This window comes from Dromaius novaehollandiae, chromosome 3 (genome assembly GCF_036370855.1).
Source record: "Dromaius novaehollandiae isolate bDroNov1 chromosome 3, bDroNov1.hap1, whole genome shotgun sequence".
In the NCBI taxonomy this organism is placed as follows: domain Eukaryota; kingdom Metazoa; phylum Chordata; class Aves; order Casuariiformes; family Dromaiidae; genus Dromaius; species Dromaius novaehollandiae.
Genome location: NC_088100.1, coordinates 44,493,808 through 44,514,892, shown reverse-complemented (window position 1 = coordinate 44,514,892; position 21,085 = coordinate 44,493,808). Strand labels below are relative to the sequence as shown.

Sequence of the window (21,085 nt, the reverse complement as noted above, 5' to 3'; positions counted from 1 at the left end):
TGGTAAAACTGTAAATATATTGTAAGGCAGACAAAACTAAAGCCCATATTGACTTCAAAGGATATGATCTTGGGCCTATCTCCTCAGTTTTCTCCAAATTCAGAATTCACCATTTCAGGTCAATGGAATTCCAATTCCAGTGTGTTTTAGAGGCTGGACGTACCTGAGGTTACCACAATACCTTACCATGATAAACAGGTATGCTTTGATACTGCAGAAATTCAAGGCCTTTTACATATTATAATTAGAACAGATGTGTTTACAGTAAATAATGAGAAAATTCAGAAATGCAATTTAGAAAAAACTGCTCGAGTGAGTTGGGAAACTTCCGAAAAAAATAATTTTCAGAATTAGTAAGATAAATAAGGAAAACTTATGTGTTTCAGAGCTCTCATTACATATTGGCTGCAGACTCAGTCAGGCAGACACATACAGTTATATTCATTCCAGGTTTAAGTCCTCTTCATTACCCTACTGGACAGAAATGCCCCCCCCCCCCGCCCCCCCCTTTTTTTTTTTTTTTTTTTTTTTTTTTTTTGGATATAGCTTAGTCTGGATCACTTCTGAAGCCAGATACTAGTTTCCTGGCAAATTCTACTCCTATGCAGTTGTGCAAAACAAAACACTATAAATGACGGAATATGCTAAGATATTGTCTCATCTACCACTGTGAACAAATCTACTGGAAAACATTAACAGCCTTACAGATGACTTTTTCTGCTTTGTGCTCCCCTACAAGCTGAAATGTTTTAGTGAAGAATGCTTCTCTATTAAGTATTTAAATAATTTAAATTTTGAAACCAGATGTTAATTTGAGGTACTTCCAGTTCTGAAACTACTTATGCATATTTTAGGCTTAGTATCTTGTCATTTTCTTTATAAATCTTTCTTTTTTACTGGCAGTTAAGTGTGTTGTGAACAGTTCAAATAAATGGATCAAACAGTAATGATTAAACCATCAAAAGAACAAGCCATATAACAGGAAAAAATATCAACTACAGACTTGTGTCAGGTTTAGACTTTCTGCCTTTAACTAGAGATGGTCCAAAGAAAACTCTAAAATCCAAATATTGACAAACACTAGGCTGTATTAACTTAGATCTTTATGGCTTCAGTCCACCTCTACCATTAAACAAACAGATGAAAGTTTTGAGGGCATAGTGTCTTCTATTAAATTGACTATAAAATGAAAATAAAAATCTAAACGGCTCTACTAATATCTCAAAAATGGAGCAGTCTGAGACATTCAGTATTTTCCTGAATGTAATACTTCAAGTTGCCTCTCAAAATTTATCATATAATAATTTCCTCATTTTCTTGAGAAAGATTCAGCTTAACCTTTCAAGCTTCAAATTGATCCCTATGAAAATAATAACACTGTATTTAAAAATACAAAGAATAAAGCATGTAAAAGATACTTATTTCATAATTAAGAAGAAGAAAAAAATCTGTTCTACTTCAGCAAAGCCAATACAGAGAAAAGAAAGGATGGACAATTACCTATCTACCACAGTGACAGTTCCGAGATAAAAATCAGACTCTAACTCACTTCAGGTCCAACATTCCCACCACAGGTTACAAATGATTTATAGTCACCATTTTGCACTTCGCATTCTGGCTTTTCCCATATTGGTAAATACTTCATAATCAAAGCATTTTTGTGTTTCAGAACGCCTTTGCTAAAATGACTAACACAACTCAAACTGATTTAGATCAAAGCAAACTTAAATAAAATGTCCCTCTGCTTCTTTACAGGAGGTAAAAGCAGCTCTGTATGTCTGGTGCCTGTATTCTTGTTCTTTCATATTACAGCAGTAAGTCTCCTCTTTCAGGTCACGTCTTCCACATAAAAGTGCTAAACTAATGCCGCTTAATGACAAATTAATGTCCATGAATAAAAAATACACCTCTAATAGCATAGAGTAATTTGCCATTACAATATCATCATTGGACATGCCCCTGGTTTAATACGATGTATTTAATTCATAACTTAATGAGTGATATATAAAAAGAGAGAGATGAACCCTGCAATTACATTTATGTGAGTCTGTCACCTTATTTGTAAAACCTTAGAGTCATTTACATTCAAATTAGAACAAATGAGTGATTTCACAAAGTGCAGTGATAAATGACCACTGCTGCACAAGACAGACCTGTATTTCCTGTGAAAACATTAACAGTTTCCTATTATTTGTTAAAAATTACAATGCATATTGCCCAGTGTTGTGTGAATAATGACTTTTTTACTGATTAGGTCAGAAGACTAATACGGAGTAAAAATAAATAATTTTTCTTTTCATTTTTTCTGATTTTAGCTTTAATGCATCTGCTCTGCTGTTATGGACTCACACTGCCACCTGCTGCCCACGCCTGGATAATAAAAGTCCCTGACTGCCTTGTTTCAACTGAAGTTCAGTTATTTGACCTTTCAGTTTTCATCTCTTACAATCAAACAAATTTTCCTATCAGACTGATAACTATGCATGTCGCCGATGACACCAGCTGATAAGGGTAGCTGCATTACCCAACTACAAATAATGCAATTTTTTGTGCAGGCATCTAAATTGCCCTGGTTGGTAAGGAGAATTAATAGCTAAAGACATGGGGAGGGGAGGTGGGGAGACATAAAACATTAGTATTGATCAGATGGTAATAAAACCGGGGAAGAATTTTGTACACTAAGCATTCTGGGATTCATCAGCATCTGTTTACAGCTTTATAAAACAGTTGAGAAGGATCCCAGAAGTAGGAATCTTTCAGGGGCTGAAAGGGGACAGAAAAGTCACATAAGTAGGCCATATTGCCTAGAATGACAATATGAAAAGGGAAATGAGGAAACAGTAAAAAATAAAGGTTCTTTGTTATTTTTAAGACATAATCCAAAAGCTGCTCTATCTCCCTGACAGAAGTTTCTGAGAAAAGGAAGAAATAGCAAAATCTGCCTCTTCCCACTTGTGACTTCTCCTGTGATTCTAACACAGAAACTAATTTGTATTGTACTAGTAGCTAAGCAACTGTGGATTTGTAATTTTGCTAGCAATGGTTAACCTAAAAACTCAAAGATCATGTTTCACACAGTCAGCAATTCCAATTCAGCTTTTCCAATTATTACTTCACTAGTAAAAACAACACAAAAACACACATTCACACACACAAAACCAGAAGGTCCCTGACCACAGCTGCAACTCATTGTCGTAATGAGTAACACTCCAGGAGTAGAATCCATTACTAGAGCACAGCTACATAGCAGCAAGTGGATAACAGTAGGAATGGGATTAAAAGGGACTGGGTATACTACTTTTACTTGCCTCACTGACATCAACTGAAAAATGAACATCACTATCATTTTTTCCCCCGAGTCCCATTCTGGTTGGAATTGTCAGTAGTGCATTCACATTTTATGTATGTGTATCTGTATACAGGTAATATGTCTGTACATGTTAAGAGAGAGGAGAGACAAATTCCCAAAGTTACTTTTGAGCTTTGTACAAGAGCTTTCCTAACGACTGTCAATAACTCAATAACTCAACAGTTGACAAAACACGCTCCCTCAAGAACCAGTGGGCTAGCACAGCAACAACTGGTTGCATAACACTGAAAATAGGGAGGTGTGAAAAGTATTGATGTATTCTTCATATGGGAAGGTCACTATTTCCACCACTGCATAAAGTTAGTGAACTCAAGTTTTATGGTGGTAGCTTTATAAAACACCACTCTACTTGTGCGTGAGTGAGTGAGTGAGTGAGTGAGTGAGTGAGTGTGTGTGTGTGTGTTTTCATATAAAAGCAAAGAACTCAGTATTAGTTAAAAGGAAAGAAAAAAAAAAGCCTTGGTTGCTAGATGACCTTTAGATTTTTTTCCAGCAGTTTCATTTGCTCTATATGAAAAACCCAGGAGCTAAATTCCCAACTGAGCTGGGGCTTCTAGCAATACAAAGGTGATGCTCTCAATCTCTGGTATAAGAATTAATTCATCTCTGAGAGAGTGTATCTTAGTGAAGGCTGGGAGTGTGTTCTTGGCACAGCTCCACATGGAGAAGGTGGGTTTAGGAAGAATTAATAGCTCATAAAGCTCTGGCTCTATCACATATGTAGACCATACGCACACATTTTCATAACACAAGCAGATTCATTTGTAGCTTCTTCCTTTTAAAAACAGAAACAAATGTAATTCAGTATGTAAACACACTCAGATAGTTTTAAATTAGTGGAAGAAAAGACCCAGCTATTCATTAGGTGCTCATATACCATGAAGAAAAGTTTTGTAAGCCCAGATTGACCACTAGGGTAGGTTAAAAATCAAATGCCCCTTCTCAAGATAATTTGCCTGCTTCAACTGTTACCAATAATTATTCTGGAAGGTTTTATTTTATAATTTGAGAGTTGGTTAATTTAATCAAATTCATACATTCCAGGCCTGATCCTGCTGTCTGCTTTTTTGTACAAGGATCCAGAGCATACAATACAGAGGAGGCTTCAAGAAAATTCCATTTGACTGCCACTATATAGTGCTGTATTTTTTTCAGTCTCATTTTAATCATTCACTGACCTGTTCTTTTCAGCTTAAGCTAGCCCTTTTTAAATATCACTGCCATTAACAGCAACTGGGCAGATGCACCTGTGGGAGAGTCCTACCCATCCACTGCAATAAAGTTTCTAAGGGGTAACCTAGTGCGTTATCCTTTAGCAGGGAAGCAGCCAAAACAAAAGAAACTTGGCACTGAGCTTTTAACTTCCCTTGAGCTAAAAACATTTATGATCCCAAGAGCAATTCTGAACAGTCAAGAGAACTTTAACAGCAATCAGGATCGCTACAGTTATCTATGATTCTTGCTGCTCCTGCCTAGTAAGAGAGCAAAGGAAATGCTGGAAATCAAGGACAGTCAACAAACAACATGTCTAGTAAGGCTGTGTAGAACATGAAAATACACAGCTGTCCAACAAATACATACAACATAAATGGTATCTCAGACTGTGTCCAGTACGTAAACTGCCTTTGCTCTTCACAAAATACTCTTGATCTGGCCACTAGAGAGCTAATGGGCTAAATGGTAACAAGCATGCCATGTTTTTCCTTTCAGATTGAAACTAGTGGATTGCTTTGGACAATTCTGCTACCTCTAAACCCCTAACCCACATCTATCACCCTGTTACCTTGAACGTTATTAAGGAGGCATATAGAACTCCAGGGGAGAAAACAAAGGCTAAACTTCAGGCAATACAAAAAAGTCATTTAACTTTAAGGTGTCAAACGTGGACAGTCTCAAGTCCCAGGTCTCTGAATGACAGTGGAAATCAGACTCTGGTTTTAAAAACTGATTACTAAAACTACATCCACACAAGACTGACACTGAACTGAAGAAGGAAATTACAAAAAAACAAAACATCAAAAAACCCCACCCACAACCACATCCATATTCTCAACAGCATTCCCTCTTTATAAAGACATATAATCTTAGATTGCTGAAATGATTTGCAGTTTGAGGCCATCTCTGCTATTGAATACTCAAAGAGCTAAGGCAGAGGAAAAAAACCTTCTTACATCTACAATCAATTAGAAAACTCAGACTTCCAAAATAAATATTCGTATGTTCTGCAGAGATCTTCTAAAACATTGTCTTTCATAAGAATAAAGTCATGTATCCTTCAGTAAAATATTCACAAGCTTTAAAATACAACACAAGTCATCACAAACACACTACCTAACACCAAGCTCTCTACAGCTCCAATTAAGTAGTCCATTCTCAGATTTCTACCTATACATTCAAAGCCTTCCACTGGCTTTCTCTTTCTTCTCTAATGCCATACTTGCACAACTATGTTCTATTGCAACTCTAAAGGCTAAATTTTTAAAAAGAAACCAAGATATTTAAATAACCCGTTCCCATTAAACTTCAATAAACATCTACCTGTCAGTTGCAGCTGTCTGCAGACAAAACTGACAACCAAATACTGTACGCATGACCATGGACCTTAGGCACATTCAAGATATGTAAAGCTCATGTCTTCAGCTTAGCTTTCCCACACCTATACAGGACCAATACAGCTAAGAACAATCAAGCTGCCTTACTGTTTGTTTAGTCTGAGAAGGATGTGTAAGATTTCTAGCCTTGTTTCAATGTTCAAAGTACCTGAGAATTATGCAGACATTATGTTAGAAGACACTCATGAATATGCATGCATCTTAACTAAAATACGTCAGTCAACATGCTTAAAAAAAAAAAAGTTTCTCTCTACAAAACAAGCTGAGAACAAAAACCCCAAACAGTAGAAGCTAGAAAGTAATGACAGTTCAAGCTACAGCACTGAGGGAGGGGGAAGCCTGCACAATTCGAGTCTGGAATTATTGCCTAACAGAAGGAACGGGATCCTCACCGGAGCCACATTCCATTTCCATTCCAAAATCATCAGTAGGGTTGTGATCAGCAGCACAAAGTCCAGCTGCAGGCCAGTCACTAATGGTCACCCCCAAGGGTCCATTCTGGGACCAACACTGTTTAACTTCTTTATTAATGACCTGAATGATGGGACCGAATGCATCCTCAGCAAGTTCAGAGATGATACAAACCTGGGAGGAGTGGCTGATACACCAGAGGGCTGTACTACTTTGTAGTGAAGGACCTGTGGGTCCTGGTGGACAAGCTATGTGCCCCTGTGGGCAAAGAAGGCCAATGGTATTCTCTCCTGCATTAGCAAGAGAGTTGCTAGCATGTGGAGGGAGGTGAACCTTCCCCTCTGCTCAGCACTGTTGAGTCCACATCTGAAATACTGGGTCCAATTCTGAGCTCCCCAACACAAGATAGACGTGGATCTCCTAGAGTGAGTCCAGCAAAGGGCCACCAAAATGATTAAGGGACTGGAGTATCTCTCATATGAGGAGAGGCTGAGAGAGCTGGGACTGTTTAACTTAGAGAAGAAAAGGTTCAGGGAGTGGGGAATCTTCTCAATGTTTATATATATGTGATGGGATGATGTAGAAAGGAGTGAGCCAGACTCTTCTCAGTGATAGGATGAGAGACAATGGGCACAAATTGAAACACAAGAAATTCCACTTGAACATAAAGCACTTCTTTACTGTGGGGGTGGTTGAACACTGGAAGAAGTTTTCCAGAGAGGTTGTGGAGTCTCCATTCTTGGAGATACTCAAAATCCAACTGGTTTTGGTCGTGGTCCTGAGCAACCTGCTCTAGGTGACCCTCTCCTGTGCAGGCAGGCTGAATTAGCTGATCCTCAGAGGTCCCTTCCGATCCCAATTATTCCGTGATTAGATAGTACAGAGTATTTGACAGTAACATGTTACATTCATAAATGAGAAAACACATTTAGTAAACCAGCAGTGTTGCCGGACGCCTCAATTCCATCATACCATCGCAAATATCTTAGACATGGATATTACCTCATGGGGGCTGGCAGGCGAGTGGGAGAATGTTCCTCTTGTTTTTTCTGTCTCACCTTTGATCAAAAACTCTTGGTAAAAATGTCATATTCATGATTCAATTTGCTATAGAAATCTTTCTGAGATTTATCAACAAATTAAATAAGCTGTTCTAAGCTGGTTAGTCTGTAAGAACCAGGATTTATCTTAAACTCAAGTTAACGTTTTGTTTATTCTGGGAAAACTGAGAAAGATCAGTGAATATAAAAGTTAGCCTTGGTTGGAAAAGAATCAGCCCCCAGTGCACTGCAAATCATCTTCCACAAGATAAACTGGATGAATTAGATCAGTACAATCTTCTTTGGTACCTCACAGATTACAAATATGCCTTGGAATAAATATGGGCCAAGCCAATCCCATTTGTAGCCAAAAAGAATCTTTTTATTGGTATCCATAGATTACCAAATAGGCCCAGAGAAAAGTGTGAGGAAGAGATGAAAATCTTGAATACCAGAAGATGACAAACTTTTAGAATATCTAGGAAGAAAGAAGAGCAGCTGTAACAAGCTCTAACAATAAGAACGGCACTCTTATTCAAGCAAAGCTAAGTCCAAGCCCCCAAAATAAAGAGAATCCTAACAAGTAAAAACTCTGTATCATCATTACACCACAATAATAAATGACAGCTAGATCTTGCATACTATATTTCCTGAGATTATGCTTAGCCAAGCTAAGCTCATGAGATATCAATCATTCAGAATAGCAAGAAAGAAATTCACTGTTACACTACACTAAGAACATGGCAGCACTCTGGGACTCAAAAACAACATTACGAAGAAGAGAATGGGTAAGGATTATTCTCTCTCCCACTCTCTGTATCATAGCAGGTGAGGTCAGGTGTGACAAGATTCCCCAGTTCAACTGCAGCAGTGATTAATGGTTTTCAGGAAGCCCTCTTTAACTACTCTGATTTTGATTTTAGATAGTACTAATATAAAGCAATAGATACTAGAACATAAACAGATATTTTGTATAATTATTTTGGACCACAGAAGATATCACAGTCTATTTACGCACTGCTTGTTGTTAACCTCTGCTATAAAGACCTACGCGACTACCCAAGGTTGATTACTTGCATGGACTGCAATTCTGCAGAAGAAACAAGGCAGATAAATTCTTTCTCTGGTCTGTTCAGACTGCAAATTTGTCCATAGATATCCTGTGCTGGCATTGAACTTGGTAAATAAATACAGTGAGAAGAGTAAAATACAGTTTAGAGCCTAAGATGATGTAAGCTACAATCATGCTACAGATGTCCATGCTGGTTCAATACCTTACAATGAAACCCTGATTCAAAAACACCTTACAGAACTATCTCTGCTCTCCGTCTCCCAATACATATTCTCCCCTTTATTCTTTACCTCCATCATTATAGATCTGGAGTTTGGGTCCCACTTCCTCTCGATTTTTACAGCAGTATAGGTCCAGTTACTCTACACTGGCACACTACTGAGAGCGCAACAGAGCTCTTTCACATCATTTGGGAAACTGCTTATGGACATTCACATCCATGGGATTTTTTACTGGTCTGCAAGTAACAGAGTGATTTGGCAGCAATGTTTGCTCACTCTGTTTTTTCAGTTCATTCACAGACTGTTCCTAAACGCCCAACTATAGCTTGCACATTCATGTGCACTAGATCCAAAGCACAGTTAATTCTACAGCTGTCTTTCCACTGCAGCAACTTCAGGATGAAAAGGAGTATTAAGATGGTGCAAAAGGAAGAGCTACTAGTAACAGAGGCTACTCAGCGCAGGTCAAGGGAGTAGTCAGTAAAGCACTCAAACTGGGCCTGTACAAACTGGGCCTGTACCTGCTCTTCTCTCTCAGTTCTCTCACATCCCTCCTCACCAGCACTACAGCACCCAGCTCCTTCCCTACTCCCTTATGCCTTACTAGCTTCTTTATCACAATGGTCTATCTGGTCCAATTTGTGGCAAAGATAGAGCAGGTAAGAGGCAGACACATGCTCGCACTGGTTCATTTGCTAGGGGGCATTAAACATACTTTATGTCCATCAAAGCTGGACCTGTACCTTCCTCCTCATTCTATAGCCCCTTCTCATGCCTCCCTTAAAGCAACTGCCTATCTGACAAGCGGTAGGCTAAATGTTTGTGTGTGTTATTTGGCATTTCTCATTTTTTTTTCCTCAAACTGTCTATCCCATGACATTTCATCTCCATTTTCTAAAAATAATTCAATCTTTCTTCACAGTCCCTGAAAACCAAACTGATACAAACTGCATTACTCTATCAGCTACTTTAATTTTCTAATTAATTTATAATGCACAAATTAGTACCACCTCACTGTCTGAACATACATTTTGAAGGCTTCCCTGAGGCTACACTCAAAGAACAGACTCTTTCTCCATAAGACACAGAGCCTTTAAGTGCATCCTGAGGCTCTTAACACAAGATCCTGCATGCCTACGGTACTCAGTAGCTCAGTGTGCTGCCAAGTACACTCAACAGACTGTTCAAAGGCAGTTATGCTGTTGGAAGGCAAGCGCATATGGGGAGCGCTGTGCTGACATTCACTTCCATGTCCAATTGTCAACTGTTGCAGAAATACAGCCAAAGCACCCTATTCCAGAAACAATATTGAAAGATTACAAAGACAAGGAAACAGTTCCTTAGAACTGCTATTGCCATTTTTTTTTAAACAAAGCTTTTCACTGATGCACATCAAAGCTAATGTTTTTGCTACCATCATGAGCCATTTCCTACAGTCAAGCACAAAAACAGAATTACTGGATTCAGATTTCTTGCTTCAAAATGACAGCACTAATATTCTTATTGTTATTAGCCTTCTGGGAATGAGGCCAGTTTTGGCACCACTATAATCAGTCCTACACATTGAGAGGTAATTGTGTCCTGGAATCTGCATGAATATTCTTTTGTAAACACTTAAGCATCTTACTCATGATCACAACAGGGAAATACTTAACATTTGAGAAACTAAAACAAAAGAAAGTGAATTCTCTGGTAGAGGAGGGAATCAAACTCTTGTGTGTTGATGCTAATCAAGGGACCATGCTTGCTTTCAGGTCTGAAATGAATAAAATCGATGGGAAGAGAAAGCATCTAGCACAAATTAATGCCCTGCCAATGATACACCTAAAATTCAGGTCTCCTGATACACAGCTTTTTGCCAATTTGACTAGACCATCTACTGTACTAGTGTTATCCTACTGAAATTAGGCTTAGAACATATGTTTATCAAGCAGAAATGGCTAATAATCAGGCAGAAAAGCCTCACCTGGATGAGATAGTGAGAACATAAACTGAGAAGCTCCAGCAGCTGCAAATGACTCCCAGCTGCTAGCACATCCTGTATCACCCCTGGTTCCAAGAGGATCTGTAAAGAAGAAAATGGAAGGTCTGTCATATAAAACTCAGAGTATTTGTAGAAAACACTACAGGCCTTTGGTACTCCAGAGATTTAAGTCAACAAAAAGAACAGAAAGAGTAAAATTAAGCATAAATAGAAATTTTTGCAGGATGGGGACAGAGTTTTAAAAGTTCACCTGGATTGTCCAAAGCATTTTTAGGCAGATTGTTCTTTAAGAGTCCATGAACCACATTACCCCAACATTCTTTAAAATGAAATGCATGTTATTTATTTAAAAAAGAAGACTTTTGCCTGGATGTTTCCATATATACTGATGAAGTGGGCCAAGAGAATTGACTTGGAAGTCTCCAGATTATTCACGCTTGTAAAAATGCAAGAACACTCTTCCCATTCTGCATGGTACCATTTCATAGTTTTCCTAACCACTATCTTCAGTTTACAGAGTAAGGCTGTGAAGGCACAGAGTGAGAACACTGCTGGGGGAGTGCCAGAAAGGGCTTAGAAACCACGACTGATTATCCTGACACTTGTTCACATGAAACTCCTATTCATTTTAAATAAAATAATGCACAGGCAGCAGCCAGGATAACTGGCCTCAGTTCCCAGCCTGCTGTCTTGGGATCAGCTTGTTAGAGCATCCCTCTCAGGACATCAGAAAATCTTTGGGGCCGCTGATACTGGTCAACTTCTTTTTATTGTCAATCACATTACAAACCACCAAAACTAGTATTATTTCAAGACAAATAGTGCAGCATCCATAAAAATCAGAAATAGATAAGAAATATTAATTTTGCAAAGATACTAAGTTTGTTCAGAGTTTTATCCTCATTGCAAGCATTTCCCTCGGCAGCTTTGGTTTCATACCACATGAGGTCAGTCTCTCACTGCTCCACAGGGAGGTAAAGCTGCTTTCAGCCCCCCCTCCCCCGACCCCTCCTTTTTTTTTTTTATTTTGCACACAGAGTTTAGTTTCATCTCCTAGCATTATTTACATGTCTCAAACGCAGTGGAATAAGGAGAATGGCATAAAAAAGGAGACACAAATCCATCTGCATATTCTGCAACCTATTTTTGAAGAGATGAAAAAAACAGGTACACGTCTCTTCAAGCAAAACCAAAACTGTCTCCAACACAGCTGATCTTTCAGGAATAGGAGAGCAAGGAATCAACTCTTGTTTACACTAAGAACTTATTTACATCAAGTTCTGGCAGTGTATGTCATACTTCATATGAATATATAGTAATTTGCAGAAGCTTTAAGTTTGAAGTGAACATATATGTAATTTATATGCAGTACAACAGTTCCTTTACTCAGCCAAAAAGACGTATAAGGATCTTAATGTAAATGAGAATCAGGCCCAGCATGATCTAGGTTTTCAGCTTTTGTTATTTAGGTTGCTACACATGATGAGAAGTATACCATTCAAGGGAAACCTGGAGAGGATTTCAGTTATAAAAACCACCTTCGATACAAATATTTGAAAAATTGTGTAGCATTGTCAAGACTTTTCAAGTGAGAATTCAAGGTCAGACTGACAAAACAAACTGCTAATATTCGTCAGGGTCTCACTGCTTTAGACCTGCAATGTTTATTATTCAGACATCGTTTATACTGAGCAAGTTCTGTCATCCGGACTGATGTCACATTACTTATTAAATGCCAGCCACAGGCTTAATGTTGTTAAAGACACAATATAAAGAGAACTAGCACCCTAAGCAGATTACAGTCTTGTGGGCATAGATACAAGCTATATTTAACTGTGAAATATTAATGTATTTTAAAGCTACAGCAATGCATTTAAAAATAATACATCATGAGCAGCATCATGAGACGAGAAGTAAAACAGAGGCAAGGAAGGTCACTGTTTACTGCCTAGAGGTGATTTGCACAAAATCAACAACAAAAGTTAAGGTGGCAGACACTTTTAAGAAGAGTATAATGTTATTTTCTAATAGCTAGAACTTTTAGTTCTAACTAAAATAGTTAGAACTTTGCACAATCAGTTATGGTATCAAAGAATTTTTTTTTTTTTTTTTTTACAGATTTCCTAGCCCATGCAAGATAAGATTCTGCTGAGATAATACATTCGATTCCCAAGAGAACAGAGGAAAGTCTATTGTTTCCCTTCCCCAAGGCTTCACCTTAAATGGAACTGTCTGAATTTTTTCCTCAATACTCATTTGGATATAGGCAAAAATACTAACTGATCTATGCTAAATGTTCACCATCAGCAAACTGCATGATGGGGAAATCCACAGAAAAAGGAACACAATGAGTGAAGAAGAAAATATTGCAAGCCCTCCTTCTACTGAACTTGGGGCAATCAGCAAATACAACAAAACCTCTTAACCTCTCTATATTAATGCAATTACTAGAACTCTCTTTTATTACCAGCACAGCTGTTTATATGCAACACAGGCTGTCCAGCTGAATCTTAACAGTAAATGCACATAAATACCACTTTAAGCACACACCAAATACACACAGTGGCTGACTCTCCTGTTTATCTAACCATCAAAATAATAGCTCTGAGGTCTACAGTGACACCAATAGCACATTAAGGAAAGGAAAACTAAGATCTACTTTGGATTCACACCTCCAAAATTAATCACAAAGTATTAGTACAAAAGCTAAAGGGAGAAACTTAATCCCTTTCCCTACTCCATCCCCAAACTAAAGATTATGAAGCATAATTAAACATTCAAGGGCAGCAGCTCTGATGGCCTAATGTGGAACCATCAACTTCAGTCAACTCTGCAATCTTCACCAGTGAAGGATTTGCTGTTGTGTAACATATTATCACCTTAAGACTGTTCTCTGTGCTATTTTTACATTAAGATTAATTACATGCAATTTAGATATTGTATCTGGCAGCACATTACAATCAGCCCTCTATTCAACCCTTACTTCTGCAGGTTAATTTTCATTATGCTCTCAACTCTTCTCCAGCCTATGATGTTACCCATGAATTACCCAAGACAACCAGCTTAACTACTGTCTCCCTTATGTTTACTTTCCCAAATCCCTAGGTTTGAGGCACTGCACACTTTCAAACTGACCTCACTGGCCAAATTACTTTCTCCTACACAACTACTTTGTGTTCATATAGAAAACCTGTTCTTCAAGGTAGCCATTCTACCCTCCATCCCACAAATCCCCAAGAGAGCATGCATGAAATCTCGTTCACTTCGTCTGGTGGCGAGATCTGTAAAGCAAGGGACAGCAAGGAGACAAAACACCCTGAGGTGCTTCTTTGCAACAGAATGCTGAGTTCACAGCATCGACCAAGGCAGATTACGCAATTTCTTAGATCCGTATTTCTTAGACGTATTACCTGAATCCATGTACATGCATCCATTTACTCTTAGTTGATATATTTGAGGAAAGCTGCTCCACGAATGTAAGAAATAGAAACCTTTTATTGTAAATCAAACCTGAGTTTCTGAAGCACAATCCTGATGCCGAAAGGACAATTTTATTGTCAGCTCCATGGTCACAGATACACACATCCCTGACCAAATGTTTGTGCATTCACACTCTGGGCAGTTGTTCTAAAACATTCATTCTTCCTCCAAGACTTCCCTCTTTCCCTTCCCTACTCACTCTGCATCCCCTCCAACATAGCACATCTCAGGGCCCTGGGTAAGTGGGGAAAAGGATTACTGGGACCACACACAACATCTTGCTGCTCCCCTTGATCAGTTTTCACAGGGAGATTTCTTGGCAACTCAGCACATCTAGTAGGTATGACTTCTTGAACTGGGATCAGCATGTGAGCTGCTGTCCTTTCTCACAAACAGTTTTAGGATGAGTTCCCAACTCCCCTCCCTGCACTGCCTAGATTGCAAAACTTCTCCTATCTTTTTTAAAGTATTTTTTCTAAAAACAAACGAACAGAAAAACCACACCTAGTACAGGCCCCATAAAATTTGCACAGAAATAGCAAAGAAGGCAGCAATGTGCAAAAGGGAGTGAGGATGAAACTTTGTAACTGTCCTTGCTAACAAAGAAAGTAATAACCAGAGAGGGAAGATAAGGTCAACTATTACCGCCATGGAGACTCATGAAGTTTAAATCTGTAAAAAGCAAGTGGATATTTAAATCTATGCCCTGCATCCTGCAGTACATGATACTTCATCTAGCCACTTCAAGACACTAAACGAAAACTACTTCAGACCCAAGGAGTCTAAGCTGTGCGCCCAGACAAAGACTGAGATTCAGGATACACTTCTATCACCTCACTGATCCTTGATACTCTATATCCTCTATGTTTCCTGCTTATTTCAATACAAGTGTTTGTGGATCAATGGAATAAATGAGGTAGTGACATGATTCACATTAAAAGTAACACTGCATTATGCTGTATCAGTAGGGAAATAGGTAATATTATATCAGACAATTCTAGAAAGTAAACTATAAGGAATTTAACACAGAAAGAGCAAAAAAATTCCTAAGGTTCCTGACAGTCTGATGCAAGAGAAAATTCCTTCTTAACCCACATGCAGTGATCTGTATACCAAACAAGATAGGTATCTAACAAAAGTACCATTTGTTTCTCCCATCCAGAGACCATTTTGCATGCTTCAGATCAATTGAAAAAAGTAGCTTTCCTTTTAGACCAATTTAGACTGCATTTCACTCAATCAGTTAGCACTTCTGCCTGACTTATGGTTGAATTCTGTGCTCCTCGCATGTTGAGAAGTGCTGCTTCAGAAAGCTGAGCCAAAGAAAAACATCCTGGTCCCCTGTGTGCAACTGCCCAAAGCCTAGTCATAAAATGTTTGATAATGCTCATTACAAAACCCAGATATCTCATTAGCCAGGACCAGAAGGAGCAGCTAGGACCACCATTTCTGCTACATGTCATAACATTTTTCCAGAAAAGTGAATGAGAATGTATGTTGAATACATGGAACATCAACTAAGATTACAAGCAAATTCACTACTTCTTTTGGTAAGATGTACTTCGATTACTCTCAACTCTAGAAAAGTTCTTTGTGCATATCTTCACATCTGTCAAGAGCAAGTAACAGAAAACTTCTAACTTTCTCTACAATAAACTGCATAAACTGAGTTCATTAAGTTCCATATCTTTTCAAGCCTTCTGGACACACTGTCATTTAACTGTGAACTTCAGACGTAGTAGTAATAACCTTGTGCTAGGCACTGAAACAAGATTATCCTCCTGATAATATTGAACATTTCCTTTTTTATTGTTTCTAAGTATCAAATTTATGTTTTTGGCCCTGAAATTATACTGAAAGTGATGTTAAAATAGATACTTGCAGTAATGCATAGTCCTGCTGTAATCACAGTTTTCCAAGACCATGGCATGAATCACGCAGCTCCTGTGACAGTTGATGCAGCGTTACAGGAACCTGACAGACCTACAGTTTCACCAGACAGCTCTAAATTAATCTCAGCTAATTCATCAAGAATCTTCCTTCTCTCTCTTCTCTAGATTGAGTCTCACCCCCACACACACACACACAACGTCAACTCTTCCAAAATCAGCAAATGCTGTAAATAAGTTTGATTACAGTCTCTAAGAAATAAAAGAATTGCATATGAAGCTGAAGAAAATGGCAATGAATATTTCAGCTGTTTCTTCCCTCTCATCTCCATGTCCCAGAGGTCTGCAGCTGATTCGTGCTGACTTTGAGTTTTCCCTTGCAGAAAAGAACAAGGATATTTTAAGGCACTCTCCCCTGCACTTCTGCTAGGGACCCCAGGCAGTTTAACTGAATCCTGTGATTCACTTTTGTCAAAAGGCAAGTGGTAGAACTGCCTCATACAGAAGCCAGGAGATCACTTATCCAACAAAATAAGCAAACAACACACTTTTGCAAAATACCTCACCCCCAAACAAGCTAGCAAGGATTAATGGAATAAGAGGTGTCAAGATACTAAGACCTGTCTCTCCACAACCTTAATTGAAAATGGAAGATGAAACACCAGTTAATCACCAGGAAAAACTGTCATTATCAAATGAGGGGGTTTTGACGAGAGGTAAAAGCCAAGACTCTATAAAGGAATCAAAGCGACTATCAGGAAAAACAGCTGTACTTGCAAATAATTATTTGTACTATTTCTTCACTATCTGGAAAGATTTTTTACTCTTTCATAGTTTTTATTAAAGGAATAACTGAGCTGAAGTGTTCGGCAAAAAAAAGGAACAATTTCACAAAGGGGCTGTGAGGTAGTAATCTAACTAACTGTATGTTTGCACATATGAAATCAAAAACTGCCGTACGGTATTCCTACCAGTTGTATGAAACTTGTCTGGTAAAGTATGATGCAGCTCTAGATTTGTAACTAGAATGACATACTTATCTTTACTTATTAAAGACTGCTTCTGTGTTATCATTTTGTGAGTAAAATAAAATTTGCTGTTCCTCCCTTTTTTGTACATAAGTAATAAAAATAGTAGTATGTCAATAAAAATATGCTAAGAAAAAGAAAAGTTTAAAGTCTATTTTCTAGCCATTATAAATACAACTTCATACGTGGCTTTTGGGAAAATCTAACCTTTTTTTCTATAGGCAGTGTGTAAGGCTATGCGCCAATCTTGGGCTGTCTAGGAAGATGTGACAGCTGGAGTTACCCCAAAATTTGCTTTTTGAGAAAGAGCTGAACATAAAATAGTTCTAAAGAACATTATGGCCATGACAGTAAGGGCAGTGAGACATAATCAGGAACCCTTATGAGAGGCAACAGCTCATGGGGACACCTAACTCCAAAAGAGAAATCACAGCTGTAAAATCCACACAGGACCTGGGATCTAGTTACTATGAACACTGGATTTACGCGCTGTATATTTGCAAGAGAAAACATAAACCAGCTGGGTTTGTGGTTCATAAGTCCTTTGGTGCACTGCACAGGATACCTCAAGATCCTGGAATTCATTGTGGAAATAAGAAAACACTAGTTGCATAACACAACACTCAGAATTATGGTACCTAAATTCATCCTTGTATCTGGGCTTTGAGCTTTCACAGCAATCACATAGTGTACTCTGGACAGATCTTGTCAAAGTGAAAATAACCCTCCCAACCAGACCATTATACTCTTGTTTTAAGTACACTGCTTGCTTAACAGTTCTTGAGTAGGAAACAAGATTTCATTATTAGAGGATTACCGAGAACCTATGTACATAGAACATGCTGCTGAAGCTGCATCTTTACTTTGTCTCAGCATTATTCTTGAGGAACAAAACCAAATTCTGCTGTTATTCCTTTTCATTAGTTTTTATTCATTTCTGTACCAAGATTTCTTTCTTTGTTATTATGTGATTAGGGACCATAGTAATGGATTAATTCAGTTAGAATTACTACATTATTTATAGTTAACTTGAGTTTTATGACAATCTTTTCTTCTACTGAAAAATCAATTTCCCTTAAAAGCAAAAGATTTCCAGCAGTAATTATGATAAGGCACTGCCTGCTTATGTAGACAAGAAGATTAGTGTCTGTATTTTTAAGTCCGTGGCCACCTTTCAAATCAAAAAGGATGTAACGATGTCAGAACTGCATTTCAGATTGCAATGTCATGCTGAAAGTTATAATTTAAAAAAAATTTTAATAACTTTAAACAAATGCAAGCATCAAATATTGCTATCATGCAATATTAAATATTTCCACCAGATGTCTCCAATATACTGTTTTACACAGAAAACTACATTTCAGTTACAATACATTCAAATTGAATGTAAATGGTTAGAAAAATATTTTTATAAAAATCAAGACAAGAAAGCTGAACTTAAACATTCATCTGTTTACATATTGTGTTACACTTAATATGAATATCTTAGGACTGCCCTTAAATTGTTACTGTTATTAATTTCACAGTGTTTTCTAAAGAAACAGCATCTTTTTGGACCAACATTGTGATCCAAAACGTTAAAAGAGGATCCCATGAAATCTTATTTATTTATTTATGGGTGCATCAGATCATGTCCTGACACTTTCATTTTCAAAGCAAGGTTCTAAAAGGCAGGAGTGAATTTCGGATAACCAAGACAAACCAATTTTTCTTCGGAAACAGAAAGACACAGACAGTTCACACACCCCAACTAAAGATGATTCCATTTTCACAACTCTCTCTGACATAAGCACGCTCTACTCAAGTCATCTATTAATAGCCTTTATGGCTTACTCCCACTCACTACCTTGAAATGTTCCCCAAGATTCTATCAGTTTGAGTCAGTATATAAGCAATATTTGCTCAACATGTATAAAACCAGGGTGAGAGCAGAATTTCAAGGACATAAAGGAAATTCAGTGTTCCTAGCTCTCAGACCTGTACCATTGAGTTATGCTTGCAAAGACATCTTTATAACAGAACTCCTAGAAAATCCTGGTCATTCGTCTGTGTTTTGAGGTAGCATTTGGTATATCTGCTAAAGACACGGAGTGCAAATCTTTGCCCTACAAATGATTATGTATGTGAGCAACTATACATATTGATACAAGTATTTATAACTCAAAAAGCCAACTCATTTATTCAAAGTAGGTCATACTTGAAAATGCAAGACTTGAAGTTTGTGTGGGATCAAGGCTAGAAGTCACATATTCACTAGGGAGATGAAGATATTATCCTAGAAGCAGGGGTAGGTGGGGTGGGGTGGATTGCTGGTGTAAAAAAACCATATCCATATTTTCAAGGTTCTCAACATATTTTACACAGATTTATTAGATTTTGGATTTCACTCAAAGGCAGGGGAGTATCTATTCACAGCAGAGAGAAAAGCTCATATACAAGTATATTACCATCCAGCATCTCAAAATTAGCTTTGGAAAGTTTCACAGCATGAGCTTTCTTTTTAGAAAAGTGACCTATATAGTGACCTATAATCTCAACAGACTTCAAGCACAATACAGATACTCAGCAGCACAAGAAAGATTCATTCAATTTTATCTATCAATTTAATGATCTTTCAACCGAAGGAAGAACGAAAAGCACAGAGATGACTAGCCATACACCAAGCGCTCCAGCCATTCAGTAATATAGCATGGTATCCGTCTCTTATTTATCTCATAGAGAAATCTCTGAACAAGTTCCATTTTCCATAATAGCAGAAACATGAAAGTTTCAAGGGCTAATCTGTAATGCAAACACTAAACTATTAACTATTTTGTGGTGAGGTGATGAAAATAATTCTTTCAAGACAGGTAACAAAATATTTCTTTCCTTATTTCTATTTACTTCCCTTTCTTTGAAAAAATTAATGTCACATACTCAATTCACAGTATGGAGCAGATGCCTTAATTAAACCTGTACAATGCAACAACTCTTCTGAAATAATGAAATATGAATGGAAGCTTCGAATATGAATTTTGTTTTGAAATTAAGTAATAAGTGAATACACATCGATGAATTCAGCTGTTGTTGTAGCAATATTTCCAGAATTAGTTTGGTTACCTAGAATTTTAAGAGTCCAAAACAGAAACAGCACATCTCCATGGCTGGGTGTGAACAGATCTGCGCTTGCTACGCATGAACTCTAAACTGAGATAATGACATGCAGCAATATTAACACAGTGCCCAGGCATGAAGCGCATAGATATGACAGGTCACATATGCTTTTTTGCATGCAGGAGCATCACTCCGCATTCCCTGGAGCTTTGTTTTGACTTTTATTCTAGTAACATAACATAATAAACAAGCTGCTATCATTAAAAAATGCTGCAGTAAAGATGTACTGTATCCATAAACATCTACTATGACGCTTGGACTGCATCTGCCTAGAGATTAAAGACTGCTTACACAGCAATAGAGTTCCATAAATATTTATTATTATAAAAATTACCTAGTATATTTTTCCTTTCTTTACGTTTTATTTAGCAGGTGGAATCAACTCACATTAAATTTGTATGAAGAGCCAGGCCACCATAAAAAGTGCACAGGAGTCCTACATGGTTCACTATCTGGGAACAACACACAAATAGTAGCTGTTTTCTATTAGACAATCCCTCTTTAGAGAAAACAATCTTACTTTGGATATACTGCTCAACTCAGATGACCTTGTACTGGGCAGTGCACTGACATAATCATTTCTAACACTTCTGTAAGGGTCATCTTTAGTTTTTACTTGCAATTTGCAATACTTGCAATTTCATTTGCATCTCTTAATTTGAAGAGCTGTACAGTACCTGTCCAGTATATGCAAAGTCCAGGGCTTGTTTTAAACCTAGGCTTGTGACACCATGTAAATTCACCTCATCAGCTCCACTTTCAACCATGCAGAGACTGAACATTGCCTAAGGAAAGAAAAGAACTGTTATTAACCATTAAAAGCAA

The 21,085-nt window shown here is 37.7% G+C and overlaps 1 protein-coding gene across 4 annotated transcripts in view; it reads right to left on the bottom strand.

Annotated features, from left to right (window-relative positions):
* Window positions 1–21,085, bottom strand: part of KLHL32 (kelch like family member 32) — a 127,061-nt gene that overhangs the window by 51,723 nt on the left and 54,253 nt on the right. For 2 of the 4 annotated variants that reach the window (XM_064508799.1, XM_064508801.1), the window contains exons 4-5: window positions 20,938–21,045; window positions 10,693–10,791 (exon numbers count right to left, since the gene is read on the bottom strand). In XM_064508799.1, the coding sequence (XP_064364869.1) occupies window positions 10,693–10,791; window positions 20,938–21,045 (207 nt within the window). The remainder of the gene's footprint in view (window positions 1–10,692; window positions 10,792–20,937; window positions 21,046–21,085) is intronic. The other 2 variants (XM_064508800.1, XM_064508802.1) reach the window with 1 other exon arrangement.